At 41.5% G+C, this 27,787-nt stretch overlaps 1 protein-coding gene across 2 annotated transcripts in view; it reads right to left on the reverse strand.

The window, feature by feature from the left end:
• Window positions 1-20,392, reverse strand: part of tmem237a (transmembrane protein 237a) — a 42,433-nt gene extending 22,041 nt beyond the window's left edge. Inside the window, exons 1-3 of one of the 2 annotated variants that reach the window (XM_046347170.1) lie at window positions 20,129-20,392; window positions 18,896-18,970; window positions 10,447-10,581 (exon numbers count right to left, since the gene is read on the reverse strand). In XM_046347170.1, the coding sequence (XP_046203126.1) occupies window positions 10,447-10,581; window positions 18,896-18,970; window positions 20,129-20,162 (244 nt within the window). In that variant the 5' untranslated portion in view covers window positions 20,163-20,392. Of the gene's footprint in view, window positions 1-10,446; window positions 10,606-18,895; window positions 18,971-20,128 lie in introns of both variants that reach the window. The other variant, XM_046347083.1, reaches the window with a different exon arrangement.
• Between the last annotated feature and the right edge of the window lie 7,395 nt (window positions 20,393-27,787).

The raw sequence follows: 27,787 nt of genomic DNA on the forward strand, positions 1-27,787 counted from the left end.
TGGTGATGCATCTTAACATTATGGTGATGCATCTTAACATTATGGTGATGCATCTTAACATTATGGTGATGTATCTTAACATTATGGTGATGTATCTATCAGAACATTATAATAATAATAATAATATATGCCATTTAGCAGACGCTTTTATCCAAAGCGACTTACAGTCATGTGTGCATACATTCTACGTATGGGTGGTCCCGGGGATCGAACCCACTGCCCTGGCGTTACAAGCGCCATGCTCTACCAACTGAGCTACAGAAGGACCACCCATTAACATTATGGTGATGTATCTTAACAGAACATTATGGTGATGTATCTATCAGAACATTATGGTGATGTATCTATCAGAACATTATGGTGATGTATCTATCAGAACATTATGGTGATGTATCTATCAGAACATTATGGTGATGTATCTATCAGAACATTATGGTGATGTATCTATCAGAACATTATGGTGATGTATCTTAACATTATGGTGATGTATCTTAACATTATGGTGATGTATCTATCAGAACATTATGGTGATGTATCTATCAGAACATTATGGTGATGTATCTATCAGAACATTATGGTGATGTATCTTAACATTATGGTGATGTATCTTAACATTATGGTGATGTATCTATCAGAACATTATGGTGATGTATCTATCAGAACATTATGGTGATGTATCTTAACATTATGGTGATGTATCTATCAGAACATTATGGTGATGTATCTTAACATTATGGTGATGTATCTATCAGAACATTATGGTGATGTATCTATCAGAACATTATGGTGATGTATCTATCTTAACATTATGGTGATGTATCTTAACATTATGGTGATGTATCTATCTTAACATTATGGTGATGTATCTATCAGAACATTATGGTGATGTATCTATCAGAACATTATGGTGATGTATCTTAACATTATGGTGATGTATCAGAACATTATGGTGATGTATCTTAACATTATGGTGATATATCTATCAGAACATTATGGTGATGTTCCTATCAGAACATTATGGTGATGTATCTATCAGAACATTATGGTGATGTATCTATCAGAACATTATGGTGATGTATCTATCAGAACATTATGGTGATGTATCTATCAGAACATTATGGTGATGTATCTATCAGAACATTATGGTGATGTATCTATCAGAACATTATGGTGATGTATCTATCAGAACATTATGGTGATGTATCTATCAGAACATTATGGTGATGTATCTATCAGAACATTATGGTGATGTATCTTAACATTATGGTGATGTATCTATCAGAACATTATGGTGATGTATCTTAACATTATGGTGATGTATCTATCAGAACATTATGGTGATGTATCTATCAGAACATTATGGTGATGTATCTTAACATTATGGTGATGTATCTTAACATTATGGTGATGTATCTTAACATTATGGTGATGTATCTATCAGAACATTATGGTGATGTATCTATCAGAACATTATGGTGATGTATCTATCAGAACATTATGGTGATGTATCTTAACATTATGGTGATGTATCTTAACATTATGGTGATGTATCTATCAGAACATTATGGTGATGTATCTTAACATTATGGTGATGTATCTATCAGAACATTATGGTGATGTATCTATCAGAACATTATGGTGATGTATCTTAACATTATGGTGATGTATCTATCAGAACATTATGGTGATGTATCTTAACATTATGGTGATGTATCTATCAGAACATTATGGTGATGTATCTATCAGAACATTATGGTGATGTATCTATCAGAACATTATGGTGATGTATCTATCAGAACATTATGGTGATGTATCTTAACATTATGGTGATGTATCAGAACATTATGGTGATGTATCTATCAGAACATTATGGTGATGTATCTATCAGAACATTATGGTGATGTATCTATCAGAACATTATGGTGATGTATCTATCAGAACATTATGGTGATGTATCTATCAGAAAATTATGGTGATGTATCTATCAGAACATTATGGTGATGTATCTTAACATTGTGGTGATGTATCTATCAGAACATTATGGTGATGTATCTATCAGAACATTATGGTGATGTATCTTAACATTATGGTGATGCATCTTAACATTATGGTGATGTATCTTAACATTATGGTGATGTATCTTAACATTATGGTGATGTATCTATCAGAACATTATGGTGATGTGTCTATCAGAACATTATGGTGATGTGTCTTAACATTATGGTGATGTATCTTAACAGAACATTATGGTGATGTATCTTAACATTATGGTGATGTATCTATCAGAACATTATGGTGATGTATCTTAACATTATGGTGATGTATCTATCAGAACATTATGGTGATGTGTCTTAACATTATGGTGATGTATCTTAACAGAACATTATGGTGATGTATCTTAACATTATGGTGATGTATCTATCAGAACATTATGGTGATGTATCTTAACATTATGGTGATGTATCTTAACATTATGGTGATGTATCTATCAGAACATCATGGTGATGTATCTATCAGAACATTATGGTGATGTATCTTAACATTATGGTGATGTATCTATCAGAACATTATGGTGATGTATCTATCAGAACATTATGGTGATGTATCTAACAGAACATTATGGTGATGTATCTATCAGAACATTATGGTGATGTATCTATCAGAACATTATGGTGATGTATCTTAACATTATGGTGATGTATCTATCAGAACATTATGGTGATGTATCTATCAGAACATTATGGTGATGTATCTATCAGAACATTATGGTGATGTATCTATCAGAACATTATGGTGATGTATCTATCAGAACATTATGGTGATGTATCTATCAGAACATTATGGTGATGTATCTATCAGAACATTATGGTGATGTATCTTAACATTATGGTGATGTATCTATCAGAACATTATGGTGATGTATCTTAACATTATGGTGATGTATCTATCAGAACATTATGGTGATGTATCTTAACATTATGGTGATGTATCAGAACATTATGGTGATGTATCTAACAGAACATTATGGTGATGTATCTATCAGAACATTATGGTGATGTATCTATCAGAACATTATGGTGATGTATCTATCAGAACATTATGGTGATGTATCTTAACATTATGGTGATGTATCAGAACATTATGGTGATGTATCTAACAGAACATTATGGTGATGTATCTATCAGAACATTATGGTGATGTATCTATCAGAACATTATGGTGATGTATCTATCAGAACATTATGGTGATGTATCTTAACATTATGGTGATGTATCTTAACATTATGGTGATGTATCTATCAGAACATTATGGTGATGTATCTATCAGAACATTATGGTGATGTATCTTAACATTATGGTGATGTATCTATCAGAACATTATGGTGATGTATCTATCAGAACATTATGGTGATGTATCTATCAGAACATTATGGTGATGTATCTTAACATTATGGTGATGTATCTTAACATTATGGTGATGTATCTTAACATTATGGTGATGTATCTTAACATTATGGTGATGTATCTTAACATTATGGTGATGTATCTTAACATTATGGTGATGTATCTATCAGAACATTATGGTGATGTATCTTAACATTATGGTGATGTATCTATCAGAACATTATGGTGATGTATCTATCAGAACATTATGGTGATGTATCAGAACATTATGGTGATGTATCTTAACATTATGGTGATGTATCTTAACATTATGGTGATGTATCTTAACATTATGGTGATGTATCTTAACATTATGGTGATGTATCTATCAGAACATTATGGTGATGTATCTTAACATTATGGTGATGTATCTATCAGAACATTATGGTGATGTATCTATCAGAACATTATGGTGATGTATCTTAACATTATGGTGATGTATCTTAACATTATGGTGATGCATCTTAACATTATGGTGATGCATCTTAACATTATGGTGATGCATCTTAACATTATGGTGATGCATCTTAACATTATGGTGATGCATCTTAACATTATGGTGATGCATCTTAACATTATGGTGATGCATCTTAACATTATGGTGATGCATCTTAACATTATGGTGATGCATCTTAACATTATGGTGATGCATCTTAACATTATGGTGATGCATCTTAACATTATGGTGATGCATCTTAACATTATGGTGATGCATCTTAACATTATGGTGATGCATCTTAACATTATGGTGATGTATCTTAACATTATGGTGATGCATCTTAACATTATGGTGATGCATCTTAACATTATGGTGATGCATCTTAACATTATGGTGATGTATCTTAACATTATGGTGATGCATCTTAACATTATGGTGATGCATCTTAACATTATGGTGATGCATCTTAACATTATGGTGATGTATCTTAACATTATGGTGATGTATCTTAACAGAACATTATGGTGATGTATCTTAACAGAACATTATGGTGATGTGTCTTAACATTATGGTGATGTATCTATCAGAACATTATGGTGATGCATCTAACAGAACATTATGGTGATGTATCTTAACAGAACATTATGGTGATGTATCTATCAGAACATTATGGTGATGCATCTTAACATTATGGTGATGTATCTTAACAGAACATTATGGTGATGTGTCTTAACATTATGGTGATGTATCTATCAGAACATTATGGTGATGTATCTATCAGAACATTATGGTGATGCATCTTAACAGAACATTATGGTGATGTATCTATCAGAACATTATGGTGATGTATCTATCAGAACATTATGGTGATGTATCTATCAGAACATTATGGTGATGTATCTATCAGAACATTATGGTGATGTATCTTAACATTATGGTGATGTATCTATCAGAACATTATGGTGATGTATCTATAAGAACATTATGGTGATGTATCTTAACATTATGGTGATGTATCTTAACATTATGGTGATGTATCTTAACATTATGGTGATGCATCTTAACATTATGGTGATGCATCTTAACATTATGGTGATGCATCTTAACATTATGGTGATGCATCTTAACATTATGGTGATGTATCTTAACATTATGGTGATGTATCTATCAGAACATTATAATAATAATAATAATATATGTATTTAGCAGACGCTTTTATCCAAAGCGACTTACAGTCATGTGTGCATACATTCTATTATGGGTGGTATCGAACCCACTGCCCTGGCGTTACAAGCGCCATGCTCTACCAACTGAGCTACAGAAGGACCACCCATTAACATTATGGTGATGTATCTTAACAGAACATTATGGTGATGTATCTATCAGAACATTATGGTGATGTATCTATCAGAACATTATGGTGATGTATCTATCAGAACATTATGGTGATGTATCTTAACATTATGGTGATGTATCTATCAGAACATTATGGTGATGCATCTTAACATTATGGTGATGTATCTTAACATTATGGTGATGTATCTATCAGAACATTATGGTGATGTATCTTAACATTATGGTGATGTATCTATCAGAACATTATGGTGATGTATCTATCAGAACATTATGGTGATGTATCTTAACTTTATGGTGATGTATCTTAATAGAACATTATGGTGATGTATCTTAACATTATGGTGATGTATCTTAACATTATGGTGATGTATCTATCAGTACATTATGGTGATGTATCTTAACATTATGGTGATGTATCTTAACATTATGGTGATGTATCTATCAGTACATTATGGTGATGACCATCCTAAACAGACCACCTGGGGAAACACCATTCTAAACAGCACACCTGGGAAACACCATTCTAAACAGCACACCTGGGAAACACCATTCTAAACAGCACACCTGGGAAACACCATTCTAAACAGCACACCTGGGGAAACACCATTCTAAACAGCACACCTGGGAAACACCATTCTAAACAGCACACATGGGAAACACCATTCTAAACAGCACACCTGGGAAACACCACTCTTAACAGAACAGCACACCTGGGACAACACCATTCTAAACAGAACAGCACACCTGGGACAACACCATTCTAAACAGAACAGCACACCTGGGACAACACCATTCTAAACAGCACATCTGGAAAACACCATTCTAAACAGACCACCTGGGGAAACACCATTCTGAACAGCACACCTGGGGAAACACCATTCTGAACAGCACACCTGGGGAAACACCATTCTAAACAGACCACCTGGGGAAACACCATTCTAAACAGACCACCTGGGACAACACCATTCTAAACAGCACACCTGGGAAACACCATTCTAAACAGACCACCTGGGGAAACACCATTCTAAACAGCACACCTGGGAAACACCATTCTAAACAGCACACCTGGGAAACACCATTCTAAACAGCACACCTGGGAAACACCATTCTAAACAGAACACCTGGAAAACACCATTCTAAACAGCCCACCTGGGGAAACACCATTCTAAACAGCACACCTGGGGAAACACCATTCTAAACAGACCACCTGGAAAACACCATTCTAAACAGCACACCTGGGACAACACCATTCTTAACAGAACAGCCCACCTGGGAAACACCATTCTAAACAGACCACCTGGGGAAACACCATTCTAAACAGCACACCTGGGAAACACCATTCTAAACAGCCCACCTGGGGAAACACCATTCTAAACAGCACACCTGGGAAACACCATTCTAAACAGCACACCTGGGAAACACCATTCTAAACAGCCCACCTGGGAAACACCATTCTAAACAGCACACCTGGGAAACACCATTCTAAACAGCCCACCTGGAAAACACCATTCTAGACAGACCACCTGGAAAACACCATTCTAGACAGACCACCTGGAAAACACCATTCTAAACAGAACAGCACACCTGGGACAACACCATTCTAAACAGCACATCTGGAAAACACCATTCTAAACAGACCACCTGGGAAACACCATTCTAAACAGCCCACCTGGGACAACACCATTCTAAACAGCCCACCTGGGACAACACCATTCTAAACAGCCCACCTGGGACAACACCATTCTAAACAGCCCACCTGGGACAACACCATTCTAAACAGCCCATCTGGGAAAACACCATTCTAAACAGCCCATCTGGGAAAACACCAGTCTAAACAGCCCATTTATCTCCTGTTGCTACCATGTTGTTGTCATGTTGTGTTGCTGCCTTGCTGTGTTGTTATGTGTTGCTGCCTTGCTGTGTTGTTATGTGTTGCTGCCTTGCCGTGTTGTTATGTGTTGCTGCCTTGCTGTGTTGTTATGTGTTGCTGCCTTGCTGTGTTGTTATGTGTTGCTGCCTTGCTGTGTTGTTATGTGTTGCTGCCTTGCTATGTTGTTGTCTTTAGGTCTCTATGTAGTGTTGTCTCTTGTCATGATGTTTAGTCTTATATTTATATGTTATATATTTTTGTATTTTTTATTTTAAATCCCAGCCCCCATCCCCACAGGACACCTTTTTTGCTAGGCCGTCATTGTAAATACTGACTTGCCTAGTTAAATAAAGGTTAAATAAAAAATACAAAAATATATACCAGAAAGCCTGAAATTGCCACAGAGGAATCGAGAATCGAGGAACCAGGCTATGAGAGGTGGCCAGTCCTCTTCTGGCTGTGCCGGGTGGAGATGATAAACCTAGAGAGGAACCAGGCTATGAGAGGTGGCCAGTCCTCTTCTGGCTGTGCCGGGTGGAGATGATAACAGAACATGGCCAAGATGTCTGTGAAAAACATCTAAGATATGTGAAGATAACGTGGCTCGAGCATCATTTAAAATGTTGAGACAAGAAGGGAGAGGTGTGTGTGTGTCTCTCTCTCCAGAATGTGCTCCACCGTCTCCAGCCAATTCGTGGGCTCTCATTGTGTGAATTGTTTGCCCGTTGATTGTAGATTTGGATCAATTCTCCATCACGTCACCAGGACTAAACATACCATTAACCCCTGTCATTTGGTTACATTCATTGCTGTTAATGCATGTATTAATTACAGTAATTTACCGTTCTCATTCTCACGTTGTTTGTGGCGTTCACAACCTGCTACAATTGTGAGAAACAAGTTTTTGATTATTTCATAACCATAATTTACGAATCTCCCCCTTCAATAATCACCCGTCTTCAGTGTGAAAGAGCAATGTTGCATTGGCCGAACACAACAAGATAGACTATCATTGGTCCAAACACGACAAGACCGACTATCATTGGTCCAAACACGACAAGACATACTATCATTGGTCCAAACTCGACAAGACCGACTATCATTAGTCCAACCACCACAAGACAGACTATCATTGGTCCAAACACAACTAGACAGTTGTGAAGAGGACACGACCACACCTATCCCCCCCCCCCAGGAGGCTGAAAATATTTGTCATGGGTCCCAGATCCTCAAAAATGTATACATCTGCACCATCGAGAGCATCTTGACTGGTTCCAACACAGCTTTGCATGGCAACTGCTCGTCATCCGACCATAAGGCACGACAGAGGGTAGTGCGTACGGCCCAGTACATCACTGGGGCCAAGCTTCCTGCCATCCAGGACCTCTATACCAGGCGGTGTCAGAGAAAGGCCCAAAAAATGGTCAAAGACTCCAGCCACCTTCTCTTTGCTACCGCACGGAGCGCCAAGTCTAGGTCCAAAAGACTCCTTAACAGCTTCTACCCCCAAGTCATTACACTATTTGCATGTTTTACACTGCTGCAACTGCTGCTATGCATAGTCCCTTCACCCCTACCTACATGTATATATTATTACCTTGACTAACCTGTACCCCTGCACATTGACTCGGTTCCCCAGGTATATAGCCTCGCTATTGTTATTTTACTTTTTTAACTTCAGTTTATTTGGGGTGCTAGGGTAACAGAACCTAGGGTAACAGAACCTAGGGTAACAGTACCTAGGGTAACAGTACCTAGAGTAACAGTACCTAGAGTAACAGTACCTAGGTTAACAGACCCTAGGGTAACAGAACCTAGAGTAACAGAACCTAGAGTAACAGAACCTAGGGTAACAGAACCTAGAGTAACAGTACCTAGGGTACTAGGGTAACAGTACCTAGGGTAACAGAACCTAGGGTAACAGAACCTAGAGTAACAGAACCTAGAGTAACAGAACCTAGGGTAACAGAACCTAGGGTAACAGTACCTAGGGTAACAGTACCTAGGGTAACAGTACCTAGGGTAACAGAACCTAGAGTAACAGTACCTAGAGTAACAGTACCTAGGGTAACAGAACCTAGGGTAACAGACCCTAGGGTAACAGACCCTAGAGTAACAGAACCTAGAGTAACAGAACCTAGAGTAACAGAACCTAGAGTAACAGAACATTTACATTTACATTTAAGTCATTTAGCAGACGCTCTTATCCAGAGCGACTTACAGTACCTAGGGTAAAAGAACCTAGAGTAACAGTACCTAGGGTACTAGGGTAACAGTACCTAGGGTAACAGAACCTAGGGTAACAGAACCTAGGGTAACAGAACCTATAGTAACAGAACCTAGAGTAACAGAACCTAGGGTAACAGAACCTAGGGTAACAGTACCTAGGGTAACAGAACCTAGGGTAACAGAACCTAGAGTAACAGAACCTAGAGTAACAGAACCTAGAGTAACAGAACAGAACCTAGGGTAACAGTACCTAGGGTAACAGTACCTAGGGTAACAGTACCTAGAGTAACAGTACCTAGGGTAACAGAACCTAGGTTAACAGAACCTAGGTTAACAGAACCTAGGTTAACAGAACCTAGGGTAACAGTACCTAGGGTAACAGTACCTAGGGTAACAGTACCTAGGTTAACAGTACCTAGGTTAACAGAACCTAGGGTAACAGAACCTAGAGTAACAGAACCTAGGGTAACAGTACCTAGGGTAACAGAACCTAGGGTAACAGAACCTAGAGTAACAGAACCTAGGGTACTAGGGTAACAGTACCTAGGGTAACATAACCTAGGGTACTAGGGTAACAGTACCTAGGGTAACAAAACCTAGGGTAACAGTACCTAGGGTAACAGAACCTAGAGTAACAGTAACAGAACCTAAGGTACTAGGGTAACAGTACCTAGGGTAACATAACCTAGAGTTACAGTACCTAGAGTAACAGAATTTAGGGTAACAGAACCTAGGGTACTAGGGTAACAGAACCTAGAGTAACATAACCTAGAGTAACAGTACCTAGGGTACTAGGGTAACAGAACCTAGAACCTAGAGTAACAGAACCTAGGGTACTAGGGTAACAGATCCTATGTTAACATAACTTAGGGTAACAGAACCTAGGGTACTAGGGTAACAGAACCTAGAACCTAGAGTAACAGAACCTAGGGTACTAGGGTAACAGAACCTAGAGTAACATAACCTAGAGTAACAGTACCTAGGGTACTAGGGTAACATAACCTAGAACCTAGAGTAACAGAACCTAGGGTACTAGGGTAACAGATCCTATGGTAACATAACTTAGGGTACTAGGGTAACAGATCCTAGGGTAACATAACCTAGGGTACCTTGGGTCTGAGCTTTCTTTTTCTTCTTCCTCTTCTGTGGTGGGACTTCCTGTGGTTCAGGGGTCAGAGGGATCGTCTCTGACTGCCTCCTACTGGCCAGTCCCTCCATCTCAATACCTGGCTCTGGAGGGCTGCCTGGGTAGCAGACAGCAGAACACACTGAGGAGGACACTTAGTTCAGTATACAGACATGAGTTGGCAAAAGGTTTCCAGCAAAGTAGCAGAATTGTGAAAACTTTTAGGATTTGATGGATTTTTTATAACATGTAAAGTAAATTTAAAAAAATAATACATTAATATTAGTATAGAAAATAGAATGACACAGCTGTCAAACATGATCCTGAATATAACCAATTTACTTAGTGAATACGGTTCATGTTTAATATCTTTCAGCATAAAGTATCATATCAATGTTTACACACTTTTATTTATTTGAACTAACATGTTGCCGTTGATGATCCGTTTTTGCTGGAGTCAATAGTTGGAGGAGTTCAGAGTTCATTGGAAATGATGTCATCCCAGCAAACCGGGAACATTCCCATGACATTAGTTAATAAGATTCCCAGTAAGTTCTAGTTAGGGTTTTATGTAACACTGCGATGATAACATCACCTACTTCTACTAATTAGCTGCTCAACAAAGACCTTAACTAGCTGAATCAGATATACTAAATTAGGGTTGGACTGATAACCTATAGGACAGTAGATCTCCAGGAAGAGGGTTGGATTGATAACCTACAGGAAGGTAGATCTCCAGGAAGAGGGTTGGACTGTTAACCTACAGGACAGTAGATCTCCAGGAAGAGGGTTGGACAGGACAGTAGATCTCCAGGAAGAGGGTTGGACTCATAACCTACAGGACAGTAGATCTCCAGGAAGAGGGTTGGACTCATAACCTACAGGACAGTAGATCTCCAGGAAGAGGGTTGGACTCATAACCTACAGGACAGTAGATCTCCAGGAAGAGGGTTGGACTCATAACCTACAGGACAGTAGATCTCCAGGAAGAGGGTTGGACTCATAACCTACAGGACAGTAGATCTCCAGGAAGCGGGTTGGACTCATAACCTACAGGACAGTAGATCTCCAGGAAGAGGGTTGGACTCATAACCTACAGGACAGTAGATCTCCAGGAAGAGGGTTGGACTCATAACCTACAGGACAGTAGATCTCCAGGAAGAGGGTTGGACTCATAACCTACAGGACAGTTGATCTCCAGGAAGAGGGTTGGACTCATAACCTACAGGACAGTAGATCTCCAGGAAGAGGGTTGGACTCATAACCTACAGGACAGTAGATCTCCAGGAAGAGGGTTGGACTCATAACCTACAGGACAGTAGATCTCCAGGAAGATGGTTGGACTCATAACCTACAGGACAGGTGATCTCCAGGAAGAGGGTTGGACTCATAACCTACAGGACAGTAGATCTCCAGGAAGTGGGTTGGACTCATAACCTACAGGACAGTTGATCTCCGGGGTTGGACTCATAACCTACAGGACAGTAGATCTCCAGGAAGACAGTTGGACTCATAACCTACAGGACAGTTGATCTCCAGGGTTGGACTCATAACCTAAAGGACAGTAGATCTCCAGGGTTGGACTCATAACCTACAGGGCAGTAGATCTCCTGGGTTGGACTCATAACCTACAGGACAGTAGATCTCCAGGGTTGGACTCATAACCTACAGGACAGTTGATCTCCAGGGTTGGACTCATAACCTACAGGACAGTTGATCTCCAGGGTTGGACTCATAACCTACAGGACAGTTGATCTCCAGGGTTGGACTCATAACCTAAAGGACAGTAGATCTCCAGGGTTGGACTCATAACCAACAGGACAGTAGATCTCCAGGGTTGGACTCATAACCAACAGGACAGTAGATCTCCAGGGTTGGACTCATAACCTACAGGACAGTTGATCTCCAGGGTTGGACTCATAACCTACAGGACAGTTGATCTCCAGGGTTGGACTCATAACCTACAGGACAGTTGATCTCCAGGGTTGGACTCATAACCTAAAGGACAGTAGATCTCCAGGGTTGGACTCATAACCAACAGGACAGTAGGTCTCCAGGGTTGGACTCATAACCTACAGGACAGTAGATCTCCAGGGTTGGACTCATAACCTACAGGACAGTAGATCTCCAGGGTTGGACTCATAACCTACAGGACAGTAGATCTCCAGGGTTGGACTCATAACCTACAGGACAGTAGATCTCCAGGGTTGGACTCATAACCTACAGGACAGTAGATCTCCAGGGTTGGACTCATAACCTACAGGACAGTAGATCTCCAGGGTTGGACTCATAACCTACAGGACAGTAGATCTCCAGGGTTGGACTCATAACCTACAGGACAGTAGATCTCCAGGGTTGGACTCATAACCTACAGGACAGTAGATCTCCAGGGTTGGACTCATAACCTACAGGACAGTAGATCTCCAGGGTTGGACTCATAACCTACAGGACAGTAGATCTCCAGGGTTGGACTCATAACCAACAGGACAGTAGATCTCCAGGGTTGGACTCATAACCTACAGGACAGTAGATCTCCAGGGTTGGACTCATAACCTACAGGACAGTAGATCTCCAGGGTTGGACTCATAACCTACAGGACAGTAGATCTCCAGGGTTGGACTCATAACCTACAGGACAGTAGATCTCCAGGGTTGGACTCATAACCTACAGGACAGTAGATCTCCAGGGTTGGACTCATAACCTACAGGACAGTAGATCTCCAGGGTTGGACTCATAACCTACAGGACAGTAGATCTCCAGGGTTGGACTCATAACCTACAGGACAGTAGATCTCCAGGGTTGGACTCATAACCTACAGGACAGTAGATCTCCAGGGTTGGACTCATAACCTACAGGACAGTAGATCTCCAGGGTTGGACTCATAACCTACAGGACAGTTGATCTCCAGGGTTGGACTCATAACCTACAGGACAGTAGATCTCCAGGGTTGGACTCATAACCTACAGGACAGTAGATCTCCAGGGTTGGACTCATAACCTACAGGACAGTAGATCTCCAGGGTTGGACTCATATCTTAATACAAAACTCCAAACTGGGCACAGTTGTAACGCAGTGTTTTTCATTCAGAACCTGTCATTCTCCATTCATTTGGATTGTAAACATCTCACACCACACAACCATTGATTCAGAATATAAGATTACTGTGACCTGTAATGGGAACATCACCATACATAACATAATGCTATATTTTCCATTTAGTCTTTATTTTTAAATTTACCCCCTTTTCTTCCCAATTTCATGGTAGCCAATTGTTGTTAGTAATTACTATCTTGTCTCATCGCTACAACTCCCGTACGGGCTCGGGAGAGACGAAGGTCGAAAGCCATGCGTCCTCCGAAACACAACCCAACCAAGCCGCATTGCTTCTTAACACAGCGCCCATCCAACCCGGAAGCCAGCCGCACCAATGTGTCAGAGGAAACACAGTGCGACCTGCACTGCGCCCGGCCCGCCACAGGAGTCGCTAGTGCGCGATGAGACAAAGATATCCCTACCGGCCAAACCCTCCCTAACCCATACGATGCTGGGCCAATTGTATGTCGCCCCATGGACCTCCCGGTCGCGGCCGGCTGCAACAGAGCCTTGGCTCAAACCCAGAGTCTCTGGTGGCACAGCTGGCACTGCGATGCGTCGCCCCACGGACCTCGCGGTCGCGGCCGGCTGCAACAGAGCCTTGGCTCAAACCCAGAGTCTCTGCCCTAGACCACTGCACCACCTGGGAGGCCCCAATTTAGTCTTTTTTAACAACCAGTCAATCCAATAGCAAACAATGCAACATTTCAAATCGCCCTTAGAAGTGTTGAATGTAACATGCTACAGTACTGTAGATTACAGTACATTATACAGTTTTTCACACTTATATTACCTTATATTACCCACCACAATTGACAGAAGGTCTCCAACTTCCATAATATCTATCCGATTAAAGGTGTGATCATGGAAGACATACTCTACAATCATTCACGCCCCCCAAAAAACTCAACTAAATGTATTTTCCAGATATAATTGCAACATGGGTGTCACTGTCTGTAATCAAATGAAACAAATGAAATGAATGAAAATAGAACATATCGTCTAGCACCCAGTAATTTGTGTCAAGCCTGTCTTGAACATTTGGCCATAAATTTTCATCCACATCACAGTAAATGTCCTCATTGTTCATGCACCATAGGTACATTGGTCTGCATTGATGTCGTCGCATGCCCCATCCGTGGCCAGGAGGGAGGCACGCTCATGGGGATGACGATCGTACACCTTCCAGCTCCAAGCAGAAAACAATTCCTCGATAGGGTTGAGGAAAGGAGAGTATAGCGGCTTTCTCCAAACAATGTGCGGGAGTGCGCACACGTGGCTATTCTGTGTTGAGTGGTTAACTAAGAAATGCTTAATGTAGAGTTATTAACTTTAGTTGATCTGCAAACGTTCTATATGTTTAGATTTTTAATACAAGGCTGCATGATGATTTGAAAAAGGTTCCAAAAGGCTCTGCTTTGTTTGTTTTTGCTCAGGCTGTACACACTTCATCAGTCTCTCATTCACAATTTGACTTGCACTTGATAATGCCTCGATTTTCCCCGCGGCTTCCCCGTTGTGTGGCCGTAATTCCAACAAAGTCTAGGATGCGATAGATCCCAAATTAATACAATCACTAGCATCAAAACATTTTGATGCAACGAGGCTGACACAACAGATCAGAACATTTAACTTAAAATGTTGATAAACGATTAGGCCATTTCTTCACATTATAAGCGCAGCAATGTGCAGTAACTGCAGTAAGCATGTTCCATTAGAAAAAAATCCAGGTTATCAAAAGTGACCACAAATGTGATTATGCATGTAATGCTTTTATTATAAAGGTGCATTTCTATGGTGAAAATGATCTTCCTTTATTGATTATAAAGACAAACAACCTGAGGATTAATTATAAACGCTGGTACTTTTAGTATGTATTCGTCTGCATGTTGTGACCACCTTGGAGCCATTGGATTACTGAACAAAATGTGCAAAAAAAATGAGTTTTTTGGGAAAGAGGGGCTTTATCGAACAAAACGAACATTTACTGTGTAACTGCAAGTCTTGTGAGTTCAACCATATGAAGATCATCAAAGGTAAGTGATTCATTTTGTCCCTATTTGTGACTTTATTGACTCATCCACTATTTTACATGGGGCGCTGTCCACAGATAATCGCATGGTATGTTTTCGCCGTAAAGCCTTTTTGAAATCTGAAACAGTGGCTGAATTAACAAGAAGTTCATCTTAAACCGACACCTGTATATTTTATTTATTTATTTATTTTATTATGAGTATTTCTGTATTTTGAATTTGGCGCTCTGCAATTTCACGCTAGCGTCCCACATACCCTAGAGAGGTTTTAAGCATATTTTAGTAATTCGATTTACTTTTGATACTTAACTATCTTTAAAACTAAATACTTTTAGACTTTTACTCAAGTAGTATTTTACTGAGTCATTAAGGTATCTTTACTTTTACAGAAGTATGACAACTGGTTACTTTTTCCACCATAACGTAAAATCACTCTGGACTGTCCACATTTAAACTGTGTTTGTAAATAAATTCAATCAAATTGGGAGGAGTTATTTGTGCCAGAAGGGCGTAGGCCTATATGGGCACGCTGAAGGCAACGGCCCCAACCACTACACCACCCCAGGCCACGATTGAACTCAAATTTGACCTTAGTATACACTTGACGTATGTTGTAGCCTAGTGGAGACCATCTTGTGTTATTAAGCTGAATGTTGCAGTAGTAGTAGGCATTTGAGCGAGCGAGAGACAATATTATTTTGATAACAGGCCTGATGACTAGACATCCTCCGCAATGAAAAGATAACTGCTCATTTTCAAGAATTGACGAGGCTCATTTGAATTTCCTGATGCAACAGGAAAATTCTGTGACAAAAGAGTGATCACGTTACGATCTAACATCTGTAGAATAATTCGCACAACTGTACAGAACATGTTTTTGTGAACATGTTTTTGTGATGTCCCAACAATGTTCTCAGCAGACTGTTCCCACAAATGATATTACCAAATGAAGATAAATGACATAAACACAATGGAAAAATACTTTTGGAGTACCTTAAATGATATAATGTGCAGAAAACTACATTTATGGCCATTGTCCATTGATGTTGATGGGTCATTTATAACAAAATCTTTAGATATTGACAATCATTTCAATAACTATTTCACTAGGAAAGTGGAAAAAACTCAAAGTTTGTATAAAAGAAAGAGAAGGATTGCTGAGGTGGCAGGTAGCCTAGTGGTTAGAGCGTTGGGCCAGTAACCAGAAAAATTATGGTTTTACTAGTAACCAGCAGGTAGCCTAAAGGTCAAGGTTATTGTTTTAAGTCAAAAGTTTGGACTGACACATTCAATGGTTTTTTCAGTTAATCCACTGTTCCTTTTGTCATTGTAATAGAATTTGAAGACATCAAAACTATGGGAAAAGGACTGTTTTAACAGTCAAAAAAAAGTGAAGACATTAAACAAATCAAAATATATTTTATATTTGACATTCTTTAAAGTAGCCACCCTTGATGACAGCTGTGCACACTCTTGGCATTCTCTCAACCAGCTTCATGAGTAATGCTTTTCCAACTGTCTTGAAGGAGTTCCCACATATGCTGAGCACTTGTTGTCTACTTTTTATTCACTTTATTCAGTCCAACTCATCCCTAACCATCTCTTGCTGGCTGCTTTTCCTTTACTCTGCGGTCCAACTCGTCCTAACTCATCTCAGTTGGTTTGAGGTCGGGTGATTGTGGAGGCCAGGTCATCTGATGCAGCACTCAATCACTCTCCTTGGTCAAATAGCCCTTACACAGCCTGGAGGTGTGTTTTGGGTAATTTTCCTGTTGAGGAAAAAATGATATTCCCACTAAGCGTAAACCAGATGGGATGGCGTATCGCTGGAGAATGCTGTGGTAGCCATGCTGATTCCGTGTCACCAACACACCTCCTCCTCCATGCTTCACGGTGGAAACCACACATGCTGAGATTATCCATTTACCTACTCTACATCTCACAAAGACACGGCGGTTGGAACCAAAAGTCTCAAATTTGGACTCATCAGACCAAAGGACAGATTTCCACCAAGTCTCTTCTTATTTTGGTGTCCTTTAGTAGTTGGTTCTTTGCAGCAATTCAACCATGAAGTTCTGATTCACCCAGTCTCTTCTGAACAGTTGATGTTGAGATGTGTCTGTTACTTGAATTCTGTGAAGCATTTATTTGAGCTGCAATTTCTGAGGTTGGTAACTCCAATGAACTTCTCCTCTGCAGCAGAGCTAACTCTGGGTCTTCCATTCCTGTGGTGGTCCTCATGAGAGACAGGTAACTCTAATGAATGTATCCTCTGCAGCAGAGCTAACTCTGGGTCTTCCTTTCCTGTGGTGGTCCTCATGAGAGCCAGTTTCATCATAAAGCTTGATGGGTTTTGTGACTGCACTTGAAGAAACTTTCAAAGTTCTTGAAATCTTCTATATTGACTGACCTTCATGTCTTAAAGTAATGATGGATAGTCATTTCTCTTCGCTTATCTGAGCTGTTCTTACCATAATATGGATTTGGTCTTTTACCAAATAGGGCTATCTTCTGTATACCCCCCCTATCTTGTCACAACACAACTGATTGGCTCACAAATTCACTTTTAACAAGGCAAGTTCCAGGTGACTACCTCATGAAGCTGGTTGAGAGAATGCCAAGAGTGTGCAAAGCTGTCACCAAGGCAAAATGTGGCTACTTTGAAGAACCTCAAATAAAAATATATTCTGATTGGTTTCACACTTTTTTTGGTTACTACATGATTCCATATGTGTTATTTCATAGTTTCAATATCTTCACTATTATTCTACAATGTAGAAAATAGTTTTAAAAAATAAAGAAAAATCCTAGAATGAGTAGGTGTTGTAAACCTTTTGACGGGCAATATCAACAATATATATCAGCCAGATAACCATGAAGGTAAACTATTGAGCAGACTGTATTGCCATCCCTTGTTGCTATATCATTAACCTAAAGTGTGTCCCCACGGGAAGTTAAAGGAATTCAAGTGCCTGAAAATAGTAAAGCACCCTTTGTTGACTAACAGCCATCCAATCAGATTGCTTCCTGCTAAAATGGAGAGAATTGTTTTTGACCAAAATGCAATGCTATTTTTTTTTCTTCAGAGAACAAGTTAACTACTTACTTTCACATAGAGAAGGGCAATCAACGTGCACCGACTCAGATGACTGATGATTGCTTAAAATAAATATATCTTTTTTTTTTTACCAAAACAGAGGCGGGGTGTCCACTTTGTTATTGTTTCAATTGCAGATTGTCCCTTTAATCAGATATATTATTCTATATTGCCTCTATTCTATATATATTCTTTATCAGTCCACCCACCTTCTGGGTCTTCCACATCACCGGCTTCCTTCTTCCATTTCTTCTTCTTGGTTGATTTGGTGATTGGCATCACGTCTGGATGGATCAATCAAACAATGAAGTTCATTGATCAAAGGTTTAATAGGGTTTAAGTAGCTATCTCTCATTAACATATCTCTCATTAACATATCTCTCATTAACATAACTCTCATTAACATAAGGTATCTGAGGGCATCTCTCATTAACATATCTCTCATTAGCATATCTCTCATTAACATGAGGGATCTGAGGGCAGCGACACAATAGACCTTGCAGACACCTGAACACACTAAACACATGACAATGCAGTCAATCTACAAAACATTAGGTGTACAAAACATTAGGAACACCTTGCTAATATTAAGTTGCACCCCTGACCTTTTGCCTTCAGAGCACCCTCATTTTGTTCGGGGTCACGGACTCTCCAAGTTGTCGAAAGCGTTCCACAGGGATGCTGGCCCATGTTGACTAAAACGTTTCCTACAGTTATGACAAGTTGGCTGGATGTCCTTTGGGTGGTGGACCATTCTTGATACACACAGGAAACTGTTGTGTGAAAACCCCCAGAAATGTTGCAGTTCTTGACACAAACCAATGAGCCTGGCACCTGCTACCATACCCTGTTCAAAGGTACTTCAATCTTTAGTCTTGCCCATTCACCCTCTGAATGACACACAAACACAATCCATGTCTCAATTGTCTCAAGGCTTGTACCCTTCTCATCCCCTTCATCTACATTGAGTGATGTGGATTTAACAAGTGACATCAATAAGGGATCATAGCTTTCACCTGGTCAGTCTCTGTCATGGAAAGAGCAGGTGTACCTAATGTTTTGTCCACTCAGTGCATATATATATATGATGTGTACAGTACATCTAGTAAGTATAGACCGTCTGGTAAACAAAGACACGTGTCTTTCAGAGAAACAAGACAAGACAAGACAAGACAGACAGGCAGGCAGACAGACAGGCAGACAGGCAGCAGGCAGACAGTAAGGCAGAGCAGACAGACAGACAGACAGACAGACAGACAGACAGACAGACAGACAGACAGACAGACAGACAGACAGACAGACAGACAGACAGACAGACAGACAGACAGACAGACAGACAGACAGACAGACAGACAGACAGACAGACAGACAGACAGACAGACAGACAGACAGATAGGCAGATAGGCAGATAGACAGACAGACAGACAGACAGACAGACTCACCGGCTCTGTCTTGACTGCGTTCGGCAACAACCATGAAAAGAGTCCAGAGGAGAAAACAACAACAACAATAATATCAGATACAAATCAACAAAAGTATCTTAGTCCACTTCAATCCTCCAAAAGGTACCACTTCTTTGGCTTCCCTCTCCAACCGCACGTCTCCTATGGTGTCATCCACTGGACTGTCTCCTAGCACTGAGACGAGACTGTCTCTTCTCAGAAACAGCTTAGATTGACCCGAGGATAAGCAGGTTGGTTGTGAGAGCCTATTGGTTGGCTATAAGCAGGTTGATTAGGTTGTGACAGCCTATCGGTTGGCTAGCTGTCAAACCTGTACCAGACCCGTAGCTGATAGAGAACACAATAAGTGTATTAACTAGGTAACTAGGTAAACTAGGTCTATGATAATTACCTCCTCCCTATTCCACCTACGGAGAGGCCTACTCTACCTGGGCTCCAGAGAGAAACGGGAGGCAGCTAGCGAGAGAGAAGGAAGAGTGAGTGAGTGAGTGAGAGAGAGAGAGAGAGAGAGAGAGAGAGAGAGAGAGAGAGAGAGAGAGAGAGAGAGAGGGACCACTAGAGCCATTTAGGTCTATAGGAAGTGATCCTATTATCTCTCCTATAGTCTGCTTTTCAAGTATACAAGGGCTCAATGATGGCACTATGGTGACATCAGCTGGCACCACAAGGGTTGACCTTATTAGCTGACACTACGAGGGTGGGCCATATTAGATGACACTACGAGGGTTGACCTTATTAGCTGACACTACGAGGGTGGCACCATATTAGATGACACTACGAGGGTTGACCTTATTAGCTGACACTACGAGGGTGGCACCATATTAGATGACACTACGAGGGTTGACCTTATTAGCTGACACTACGAGGGTGGCACCATATTAGATGACACTACGAGGGTGGGCCATATTAGATGACACAACGAGGGTGGACCATATTAGATGACACTACGAGGGTGGGCCATATTAGATGACACAACGAGGGTTGACCATATTAGATGACACTACGAGGGTGGGCCATATTAGATGACACTACGAGGGTGGGCCATATTAGATGACACAACGAGGGTTGACCATATTAGATGACACTACGAGGGTGGGCCATATTATATTAGATGACACTACGAGGGTGGACCATATTATATTAGATGACACTACGAGGGTGGGCCATATTAGATGACACTACGATGGTTGACCATATTATATTAGATGACACTACGAGGGTGGACCATATTATATTAGATGACACTACGAGGGTGGACCATATTATATTAGATGACACTACGAGGGTGGACCATATTATATTAGATGACACTACGAGGGTGGGCCATATTATATTAGATGACACTACGAGGGTGGACCATATTATATTAGATGACACTACGAGGGTGGGCCATATTAGATGACACTACGAGGGTGGGCCATATTAGATGACACTACGAGGGTGGGCCATATTAGCTGACACTACGAGGGTTGACCATATTAGATGACACTACGAGGGTGGGCCATATTAGATGACACTACGAGGGTGGGCCATATTAGCTGACACTACGAGGGTTGACCATATTAGATGACACTACGAGGGTGGGCCATATTAGATGACACTACGAGGGTTGACCTTATTAGCTGACACTACGAGGGTGGACCATATTAGCTGACACTACGAGGGTGGGCCATATTAGATGACACTACGAGGGTGGGCCATATTAGCTGACAGTTTTTTATTTTATTTTTTATTTTACCTTTATTTAACCAGGTAGGCAAGTTGAGAACAAGTTCTCATTTACAATTGCGACCTGGCCAAGATAAAGCAAAGCAGTTCGACAGATACAACGACACAGAGTTACACATGGAGTAAAACAAACATACAGTCAATAATACAGTATAAACAAGTCTATATACGATGTGAGCAAATGAGGTGAGATAAGGGAGGTAAAGGCAAAAAAGGCCATGGTGGCAAAGTAAATACAATATAGCAAGTAAAACACTGGAATGGTAGTTTTGCAATGGAAGAATGTGCAAAGTAGAAATAAAAATAATGGGGTGCAAAGGAGCAAAATAAATACATTAATTAAATACAGTTGGGAAAGAGGTAGTTGTTTGGGCTAAATTAGAGGTGGGCTATGTACAGGTGCAGTAATCTGTGAGCTGCTCTGACAGTTGGTGCTTAAAGCTAGTGAGGGAGATAAGTGTTTCCAGTTTCAGAGATTTTTGTAGTTCGTTCCAGTCATTGGCAGCAGAGAACTGGAAGGAGAGGCGGCCAAAGAAAGAATTGGTTTTGGGGGTGACTAGAGAGATATATCTGCTGGTGCATGTGTTACAGGTGGGAGATGCTATGGTGACCAGCGAGCTGAGATAAGGGGGGACTTTACCTAGCAGGGTCATGTAGATAACATGGAGCCAGTGGGTTTGACGACGAGTATGAAGCGAGGGCCAGCCAACGAGAGCGTACAGGTTGCAATGGTGGGTAGTATATGGGGCTTTGGTGACAAAACGGATTGCACTGTGATAGACTGCATCCAATTAGCTGAGTAGGGTATTGGAGGCTATATTTTTTTGTAAATGACATCGCCAAAGTCGAGGATCGGTAGGATGGTCAGTTTTACAAGGGTATGTTTGGCAGCATGAGTGAAGGATGCTTTGTTGCGAAATAGGAAGCCAATTCTAGATTTAACTTTGGATTGGAGATGTTTGATATGGGTCTGGAAGGAGAGTTTACAGTCTAACCAGACACCTAAGTATTTGTAGTTGTCCACGTATTCTAAGTCAGAGCCGTCCAGAGTAGTGATGTTGGACAGGCGGGTAGGTGCTGGTAGCAATCGGTTGAAGAGCATGCATTTAGTTTTACTTGTATTTAAGAGCAATTGGAGGCCACGGAAGGAGAGTTGTACGGCATTGAAGCTTGCCTGGAGGGTTGTTAACACAGTGTCCAAAGAAGGGCCGGAAGTATACAGAATGGTGTTGTCTGCGTAGAGGTGACTCACCAGCAGCAAGAGCGACATCATTGATGTATACAGAGAAGTGAGTCGGTCCAAGAATTGAACCCTGTGGCACCCCCATAGAGACTGCCAGAGGTCCGGACAGCAGACCCTCCGATTTGACACACTGAACTCTATCAGAGAAGTAGTTGGTGAACCAGGCGAAGCAATCATTTGAGAAACCAAGGCTGTCGAGTCTGCCGATGAGGATGTGGTGATTGACAGAGTCGAAAGCCTTGGCCAGATCAATGAATATGGCTGCACAGTAATGTTTCTTATCGATGGCGGTTAAGATATCGTTTAGGACCTTGAGCATGGCTGAGGTGCACCCATGACCAGCTCTGAAACCAGATTGCATAGCAGAGAAGGTATGGTGAGATTCGAAATGGTCGGTAATCTGTTTGTTGACTTGGCTTTCGAAGACCTTGGAAAGGCATGGTAGGATAGATATAAGGTCTGTAGCAGTTTGGGTCAAGAGTGTCCCCCCCTTTGAAGAGGGGGATGACCGCAGCTGCTTTCCAATCTTTGGGAATCTCAGACGACACGAAAGAGAGGTTGAACAGGCTAGTAATAGGGGTGGCAACAATTTCGGCAGATAATTTTTTAGAAAGAAAGGGTCCAGATTGTCTAGCCCGGCTGATTTGTAGAGGTCCAGATTTTGCAGCTCTTTCAGAACATCAGCTGAATGGATTTGGGAGAAGGAGAAATGGGGAAGGCTTGGGCGAGTTGCTGTTGGGGGTGCAGTGCTGTTGACCGGGGTAGGAGTAGCCAGGTGGAAAGCAAGGCCAGCCGTAGAAAAATGCTTATTGAAATTCTCAATTATGGTGGATTTATCAGTGGTGACAGTGTTTCCTATCTTCAGTGCAGTGGGCAGCTGGGAGGAGGTGTTCTTATTCTCCATGGACTTTACAGTGTCACAGAACTTTTTTGAGTTAGTGTTGCAGGAAGCAAATTTCTGCTTGAAAAAGCTAGCCTTGGCTTTTCTAACTGCCTGTGTATAATGGTTTCTAGCTTCCCTGAACAACTGCATATCACGGGGGCTGTTTGATGCTAATGCAGAACGCCATAGGATGTTTTTGTGTTGGTTAAGGGCAGTCAGGTCTGGGGAGAACCAAGGGCTATATCTGTTCCTGGTTCAAAATTTCTTGAATGGGGCATGTTTATTTAAGATGGTTAGGAAGGCATTTAAAAAAAATATCCAGGCATCCTCTACTGACGGGATGAGATCAATATCCTTCCAGGATACCCCGGCCAGGTCGATTAGAAAGGCCTGCTCGCTGAAGTGTTTCATGGAGCATTTTACAGTGATGAGTGGAGATCGTTTGACGGCTGACCCATTACGAATGCAGGCAATGAGGCAGTGATCGCTGAGATCTTGGTTGAACACAGCAGAGGTGTATTTAGAGGGGAAGTTGGTTAGGATGATATCTATGAGGGTGCCCGTGTTTAAGGCTTTGGGGAGGTACCTGGTAGGTTCATTGATAATTTGTGTGAGATTGAGGGAATCAAGTTTAGATTGTAGAATGGCTGGGGTGTTAAGCATGTTCCAGTTTAGGTTGCCTAGCAGCACGAGCTCTGAAGATAGATGGGGGGCAATCAGTTCACATATGGTGTCCAGAGCACAGCTGGGGGCAGAGGGTGGTCTATAGCAGGCTATAGAGAGGTGGATTTTTAAAAGTAGAAGTTCAAATTGTTTGGGTACAGACCTGGATAGTAGGACAGAACTCTGCAGGCTATCTTTGCAGTAGATTGCAACACCGCCCCCTTTGGCAGTTCTATCTTGTCTGAAAATGTTGTAGTTTGGAATTAAAATTTCTGAATTTTTGGTTGTCTTCCTAAACCAGGATTCAGACACAGCTAGAACATCCGGGTTGGCAGAGTGTGCTAAAGCAGTGAATAGAACAAATTTAGGGAGGAGGCTTCTAATGTTAACATGCATGAAACCAAGGCTATTACGGTTACAGAAGTCGTCAAAAGAGAGCGCCTGGGGAATAGGAGTGGAGCTAGGCACTGCAGGGCCTGGATTCACCTCTACATCGCCAGAGGAGATTTTGCTGACAACACCAACACAATTACATATCTAGGGTACTAATTGTCATTTTGAATCGTGCTGGTCAGAGAGAAAATAAATAACGAGATGTTTTAAGATAGAACCACTAACCTGGACATGGGATTAGAACCACTGACCTGAGCATGGGAATAGAACCACTAACCTGGGCATGGGAATAGAACCACTAACCTGGGCATGGGAATAGAACCACTAACCTAGACATGGGATTAGAACCACTAACCTGAGCATGGGAATAGAACCACTAACCTAGGCATGGGAATAGAACCACTAACCTGGGCATGGGAATAGAACCACTAACCTGGGCATGGGAATATAATTACTAACCTGGGCATGGGAATAGAACCACTAACCTGGGCATGGGAATATAATTACTAACCTGGACATGGGATTAGAACCACTAACCTGGGCATGGGAATATAATTACTAACCTGGACATGGGAATAGAACCACTAACCTGGGCATGGGAATATAATTACTAACCTGGACATGGGATTAGAACCACTAACCTGGGCATGGGAATATAATTACTAACCTGGGCATGGGAATAGAACCACTAACCTGGGCATGGGAATATAATTACTAACCTGGACATGGGATTAGAACCACTAACCTGGGCATGGGAATATAATTACTAACCTGGACATGGGATTAGAACCACTAACCTGGGCATGGGATTAGAACCACTAATCTGGACATGGGAATAGAACCACTAACCTGGGCATGGGAATAGAACCACTCATCTGGGCATGGGATTAGAACCACTAACCTGGACATGGGAATAGAACCACTAACCTGGGCATGGGAATATAATTACTAACCTGGACATGGGAATAGAACCACTAACCTGGGCATGGGAATAGAACCACTAACCTGGACATGGGAATAGAACCACTAACCTGTGCATGGGAATAGAACCACTCATCTGGGCATGGGATTAGAACCACTAACCTGGACATGGGAATAGAACCACTAACCTGGGCATGGGAATATAATTACTAACCTGGACATGGGAATAGAACCACTAACCTGGACATGGGAATAGAACCACTAACCTGGGCATGGGAATATAATTACTAACCTGGACATGGGAATAGAACCACTAACCTGGACATGGGAATAGAACCACTAACCTGGGCATGGGATCAGAACCACTAATCTGGACATGGGAATAGAACCACTAACCTGGGCATGGGAATAGAACCACTCATCTGGGCATGGGATTAGAACCACTAACCTGGACATGGGAATAGAACCACTAACCTGGGCATGGGAATATAATTACTAACCTGGACATGGGAATAGAACCACTAACCTGGGCATGGGAATAGAACCACTAACCTGGACATGGGAATAGAACCACTAACCTGGGCATGGGATTAGAACCACTAACCTGGGCATGGGAGTATAATTACTAACCTGGACATGGGAATAGAACCACTAAACATGCAACACTGGATTTTTGCATATACAAACAACAACTGTTGTGGATCCTTGCAACCACATAAAAAAAAACGAACAAAACGAACCAATAACTGAAGCCTAATAACTCAGGTCTACCTGATGTCTCTGTATTCAACCCAGTTAAATAATTAGCCCCAAACATGAGACCCACCTGCTCCCACAGCCCAGTTCTCCAGAGGAGGAAAAAGTGTTTGTGACTTACCGCCTGTGACTTACCGCCTGAAACGTCTGTTCTTACCGCCTGTGACTTAACGTCTGTTCTTACCGCCTGTGACTTAACGTCTGTGACTTAGTCTGTTTTTACCGCCTGTGACTTAACGTCTGTTCTTACCGCCTGTGACTTAACATCTGTGACTTACCGCCTGTGACTTACCGCCTGTGACTTACCACCTGTGACTTATCGTCTGTTCTTATCGGCTGTGACTTAACGTCTGTTGTTCCCACCTGTGACTTACCGCCAGTGACTTACCGCCTGTGACTTAACGTCTGTTCTTACCGCCTGTGACTTACCACCTGTGACTTATCGTCTGTTCTTACCGGCTGTGACTTAACGTCTGTTGTTCCCACCTGTGACTTACCGCCAGTGACTTACCACCTGTGACTTATCGTCTGCTCTTACCGCCTGTGACTTAACGTCTGTTCTTACCGCCTGTGACTTACCACCTGTGACATACCGCCTGTGACTTACCACCTGTGACTTACCGCCTGTGACTTACCGCCAGTGATTTACCGCCCGTGACTTACCGCCTGTGACTTAACGTCTGTTCTTACCACCAGTGACTTACCGCCTGTGACTTAACGTCTGTTCTTACCACCAGTGACTTACCGCCTGTGACATAACCTCTTCAGTCGACCCTTTACTTTTTCGAACATTCTGTTAAAAATCGCGCAACATTTCAGCGCCCTGCTACTCAGGCCAGGAATATAGTATATGCATATGATTAGTATGTGTGGATAGAAAACACTCAGACATTTATAAAACTGGTTAAATCACGGCTGTGACTATAACAGAACGTGCGTTTCATCGAAAAGTGCAAGAAAATCTGATCACTGAAAATGGAAATATATATCCATGCGCGACTTCCAGGAATTGTTCAAAGTGAACCGAATTACATGAGACCGAGGTTTCAGT

This window comes from Oncorhynchus gorbuscha, linkage group LG01 (genome assembly GCF_021184085.1).
Source record: "Oncorhynchus gorbuscha isolate QuinsamMale2020 ecotype Even-year linkage group LG01, OgorEven_v1.0, whole genome shotgun sequence".
NCBI classification, from domain to species: Eukaryota; Metazoa; Chordata; class Actinopteri; order Salmoniformes; family Salmonidae; genus Oncorhynchus; species Oncorhynchus gorbuscha.